Source organism: Haplochromis burtoni, unplaced genomic scaffold (assembly GCF_018398535.1).
Source record: "Haplochromis burtoni strain Fernald_Lab_line unplaced genomic scaffold, NCSU_Asbu1 Contig_753, whole genome shotgun sequence".
Classification (NCBI taxonomy): Eukaryota; Metazoa; Chordata; class Actinopteri; order Cichliformes; family Cichlidae; genus Haplochromis; species Haplochromis burtoni.
In genome coordinates this window covers 1-5,641 of record NW_024583114.1, presented here as the reverse complement: position 1 = coordinate 5,641, position 5,641 = coordinate 1, and the positions used below count along the sequence as shown (strand labels likewise).

General features: G+C 46.8%; 1 protein-coding gene across 1 annotated transcript in view; it reads right to left on the bottom strand.

Annotated features, from left to right (window-relative positions):
- LOC106632488 overlaps positions 1-5,632 on the bottom strand; it is a gene marked incomplete at its 3' end in the record, with an annotated part of 6,950 nt that extends 1,318 nt beyond the window's left edge. The window contains 5 exon segments of the mRNA XM_014330264.2: positions 818-1,153; positions 1,340-1,681; positions 2,135-2,467; positions 5,026-5,142; positions 5,223-5,632. Coding sequence (XP_014185750.1) covers positions 818-1,153; positions 1,340-1,681; positions 2,135-2,467; positions 5,026-5,142; positions 5,223-5,583 — 1,489 coding nt within the window.
- Between the last annotated feature and the right edge of the window lie 9 nt (positions 5,633-5,641).

Genomic DNA, 5,641 nt, shown 5'->3' with positions numbered 1-5,641 from the left:
TTGGAACCATCATCTGTTTTCTCTTCGGTCACGCTCGGTTGATGTTTCTCTAGTCGGCACACTCATTTCCTCCATTACCCGGGCGGTACGGCAGCTGGCTGCTTCCCAAACAAACACACGTGCAGCTTGGCACTTGTGCTGTACGTAACAAGTCACATGACGCGACGCTGCGGCTGTGATTGGTTCGGCTCTGCGTTACCTAATTTGGATTGGCTGTTCTTTTTTTTTTAAAGGGGACAAGAGAGATGAGGTCTATCGCAATAGTTTAATTTTTCTATCGAGAAAAAGTTCTTTCGCAACACATTTCGTTCTATCGCCCAGCTCTAGTTGTAGGGGATAAATAAAGTCTTTCTGATTCTGCTGCACTAGCTGTCAGCTTTGATTTACCATAACAAAGTCTTAATTATTATTTTAAACAATGTTAGTTTATGATCAAATATATATAGAAGATGAAGCACTCTGTTCCTTATTTACCAAAAAGTCTCATTAAAGAAGTCGACCAATCAGCAGAGCCCTGAGGAGTAGCTGTGCCAGCAAATATATTCATCTGTACTGATCAGTGAGTGTCAGCAGCTTCTTATTAACAGCTCAGAGTGATGATGATGATGATAGAGAGCTCAGTGAAGAACATACCCAGCTTATATTAGATAGAAAACACAAAATACCTCATTACACTTTCAGTTATTAAATTCATTTCCAGCACTTTTGTGTCTCATAAGAAACATTATTTTATCGTATCAGGTTATCACAGATCCATCAGCTGCTCTTTGATTTCACTGATTCATGCTGGATTCACACAAACAGCTGCTTCACTCACCATAGACATGGAGAGTCACTGATTTCTGCAGCCGCATGTGTCCATCCTTGTTGTAGACGGTGCAGGTGTAGACATCACTGTCAGTGAGGTGGAGGTCTTTCAGGGTCAGACTGAGGTCTTTGGTTCTCAGTGGATCTTCCTTCATCTCTGTGCGACCTCTGTAACTCTGGTCTTGTTTATCTGGCTGATTCTTTCCACTCTCATACACGTGGACCTTCTTGTTATTGGAGTCTGTCCACTCCACTGTGACGTCCTGAGGAAGGTCAGCTGTGGTTTTCAAGGGCAGCTCGATGCGCACCGCGTCTTTTGCCACCTGCACAATGTCTGACACATTCTCTGTAAAGAGACAGACAGACATGAGTGAGGTTGATGGTCCATCCTGTCCTCTGCTGTGTAACCAGCAGCTGCTGTTCTCAGTGTTGTGTGTTGATGTGTGAGGCTGCACAAACAGCTGGACACACTCACAGGTTTACACATGCAGGGATTCCCACTGTGGACAACCAGCTCACACGTAACACTCACCTCTGACTCTGAGAGTCACTGCTTTCTGTAGCAGCATGTGTCCATCCTTGTTGTAGACGGTGCAGGTGTAGACTTTACTGTCAGTGAGGCGGGGCTTTTTCAGGGTCAGACTGAAGTCTCTAGTTCTCAGTGGCTCTTCCTTCATCTCTGTGCGATCCTTGTAATCCTGGTCTTGGTTGTGTGACTGATTGTTTTCACTCTTATACACGTGGACCTTCCTCTCTGTGGGTTCAGTGAGTGTCCACTCCACTGTGACGTGCTGAGGAAGGTCGGCCGTGGTTTTAAAGGGCAGCAGGACAGACTCGTCTGCATCTGTTGCATTCACCACCTCTGGCGGAGGAACTGAGAGAGAACAGAAGAACACAGACAGATAAAAAAGCTCACTGTTACTGTTCCATGATGATGAGACTAAATATTCCCACTGTGTGCACTGCTGAGAAAAAAACACAGAGAAATTCAGCACTATCTGTGATGGTTTCTATGCTACAAATGCTAACCAATCATGTCTTTGCATGTTCTCCTGCCAAAGCTTTGCTGGACCTATTACTGTCGAACTGAAAACAAAGCAATACAAGCTCTCTGGACATATTCTGAAAAACAGCATTTGAGAATGAAACCAGTAATGGGGGTTACAACTATGTGTGGTAGCAAAAAGATGATGATACAAAGACCGTCATATCCAGACATTTGGTTATCTTAAAAACAATTAAAATAAAGAACAGCACCCAAGAATCTGTCTGGTTGGATCTTATTCATGCTGGATTCACACTGTGGACAAACAGCTGTTACACTCACCACTGACACTGAGAGTCACTGATTTCTGCAGCATGTGTCCATCCTTCTTGTAGACGATGCAGGTGTAGACTCCACTGTCAGTGAGGTGGAGGGGTTTCAGGGTCAGACTGAGGTCTTTGTTTCTCAGTGGATCCTCCTTCATCTCTGTGCGACCTCTGTAACTCTGGTGCTGTTTGTCTGGCTGATTGTTTCCACTCTCATACACGTGGACCTTCATGGCATTGGAGTCTGTCCACTCCACTGTGACGTGCTGAGGAAGGTCAGCTGTGGTCTTAAAGGGCAGCAGGACAGACTTCTCCCCCTGTAGCACCTCCACCACCTCTGGCAGCAGAGCTGAGAGGAGAACATGAACACAGACAGACAGACATGAGTGAGGTGGATCCTCCATCCTGTCCTCTGCTCTGTAACCAGCTGTTCTCAGTGTTTCTCTGACTTGGAGCTGAACTGTTGTGTTGATGTGTGAGGCTGCACAAACAGCTGCTTTCCTATGTCAAACATACAGGCAGTAACTTTGAATTATAACAAGCTTTTATTTAATCTGTGAAAGTTGTGCATGAATTAGTGCTGCAGTATGTTGTAATGTGTCAGCACTTCTTTAGAGACATGAAGGAGACTTCTTCTAATTCTGCTGCTTCAGGCTGCTACTGATGGTCTGCAGAGATTCCAGCAGATATTAGTTAAAACCAGTCACACTGTAAGTAATCAATTCATGAAGCGCTGTCAGACAACTCCCAGCTGCAAGCAAAGTTCTGACATGACAAACAGAAAACATCCATCCATTCGCTTCCACTTATCCTTTTCAGGGTCGCGGGGGGCGCTGGAGAATATCCCAGCTGTCAGAGGCGGGGTACAGCCTGGACAGGTCGCCAGTCTGTCGCAGGGCCAACAGACAAAGACAGGCAGCCATTCGCACTCACATTCACAACTATGGGCAATTTAGATTTTTTCAATGAATCTCCACAAACTGCATGTCTGTGGGCTGTGGGAGGAAGCCGGAGGACACGGGGAGAACCCACACAAACACAGAAAGACCTGATGGTGGAGTTGAACTCGGGACCTTCTTGCTGGGAGGCAACAGTGATAAGCACCGTGCCCAAAAAGAAAGAAGAAATAAAAAAAGAGGTCAAATTAAATGGAAACAACAGAACCAGCACATTAGATTCAATTAAAGCAGTAAAATGAGAAGATGTGTTTTAAAAGTGGACAATGAAGCGGCGTCTCTAATGTGCTGATTGTTCCAGAGATTAGGAGCAGTAATGGAGAAGGCCCCGCCCCCTCTGAGCTGAAGATAAGATAACCTCTATTAGTCCCACATGTGGGAAATTTGTATGAGCCCCAGCAGCACAGGGAGCCCCACACAGCAGCCTCAGATTGTCCAGGTTCGCCTGGTGCACACTGAGCCGAGGAGGGGTTGATCTGATATCCTCGTGTTGGTGTTGTTCCCAGATCATCATACAAAATGTTGTTCCAGGATCAACATTGCAAGTGACCAATCAGAATGTTGTGACGTCATACTTTTGCGACTTCGGGAAAAACCGGCGTGAAACCGCCTCTGTCCGCCGATCAACGGACCCTGACCGTAACCCTTTAATAAACAGTAAGCAGAATTGATATTGTCATTGCAACATTGGAATTTCATAAATGCACGAATGGCTTGGCGCACAAAAGAATAACGTCACAACAATGTGATTGGTCACTTGCAATGTTGAACCTGGAACAACATTTTCATGATGGTCTGGGAACAACACCAACACGAGGATATCAGATCATCCGCCGAGGAGGACAGGGGTCACAAAGGAGCGGTGCGTCATCCTGGCCGACCACGGGGATGAGGCAGGAACCCACGGGGTCCAGGGAACGTCGGTGCACAAAAACTCCACAAAATAATCTCTGTATTATTAGGAAAGCTTGAGTTTAACCAGCCAGCCACTGCGCCTACCCCAACGCCTTCGCTGGGGAGGTAGCATGACAGCACGGCCGGTCAGGATATGTGACAGCAGCGGGCACCAGGAACTCTGTCCTGCGTTAGCAAACGGATGTTTTGATCAGAACTTCAGAGATTCAGAAGCGGCTGGCGATCACACCAGTAGAAAGCAGATTTCCTGAGTGTCACATGACAGAAACAATATAAGAACAAACAAAACTATAAGCCACAGACGAGCAGCCATGGACACCGGCGCCATCTTGATCCCCATTTAAGCTGCAATGAGCTGCTACTAAGTGAAAAATAATATCTGTTGCTACTATGTAACAAACACTTCTGGACTGATTCCCCAGAGTACAGCAGTAAGTGCTGAAAGAAGCTGGTTTGAGAGCTGCTGGTCAAAGTGGAGAGTCAGTAACAGCTCAGCTGTAGAAGAACCTCAGGAACAGGTCTGTGATTGGTGGCAGAGGATCTGCTCTTCCATCTAAGGACCCTGAATCACTGAAGCTGCTCAGACCAGCTGATCCTGGGAAAGTGCTCTGAGGTCACATTAGTCATGTGACCTCAGTCGCTATCAGACAATCAGTTCAGATCTACAAGAGCAGCTCCGTGTTAAACCTCCAGGATGTGGGTGAAGCTTCTAATGTGCTCCATCAGTGTGAGTTCAAGGCTCTGCTATCAAAGTGTTCGAATACACAGAGGAAAGATGTCACAGAGGAAAGTTCCTCAGCACATTTTCAGCTGTGAGAAAGATGAAAGGAGGCCACAGAGTCAGGCAGTGTTTGGGAGATACTTACCTGAAAGCACGCATCGAGACAGGATTCATTATTGTTACTGAGAAGATGAACACAACAACTGAATGACTGAATGTGTTACTGAGTAACAGGTGAAGGTGATGGCTGCTGCTTCCACTTGTTGGTCTGCTCTGTGGAAACGCACACACACACATTATAAAACACACACACACCTTCTCTCTCCTTCTTCCTTTTGTATGCACAGCACACAAACAGACCAATGACAGCAGCCAGGATGATCAGAGTGACCAGCACAGCTGCGAGGGCTGTGGGCCAGACTGGAGGAGGTTCTGTAACACAAACACAGGAGACATGAACATCATCAACATGTTTGTATGAACTCACATCAATCTGACCTCTGTCCACTCACCTGTGACCTTCAGATGTACTTCAATCTGCCTCAACCTGTCTCCATAGCTGACAGCACTGCAGGTGTAGGTTCCACTGTCAGAGACTGTGGGCTTCCTCAGAGTGAGGCTGAGGTCTCCAGTCTGCAGAGCGTCGACTCTCATTGATGTTCGATGGTGGTAAAGATCATTCTGACCACTAAGATCGTCACCACTCTGCCTACGCAGGTGAACCGTTGGGTTCTTGAACCCATCACGGTTCCACACTGCTGCTGTGGAGCTCCTGGAAACATTAGCTGGTACCTGACAGGACAGCAGGACAGACTCCGCCCCCTCGTACACCTCCACCCCTGAGGCATGCTGGGACACTGAAGACAGAAACATGAAACAGGTGAGACCTGTGCTTCCAGTCACATGACCTTTCTCTCTCTCTCTCTCTCTC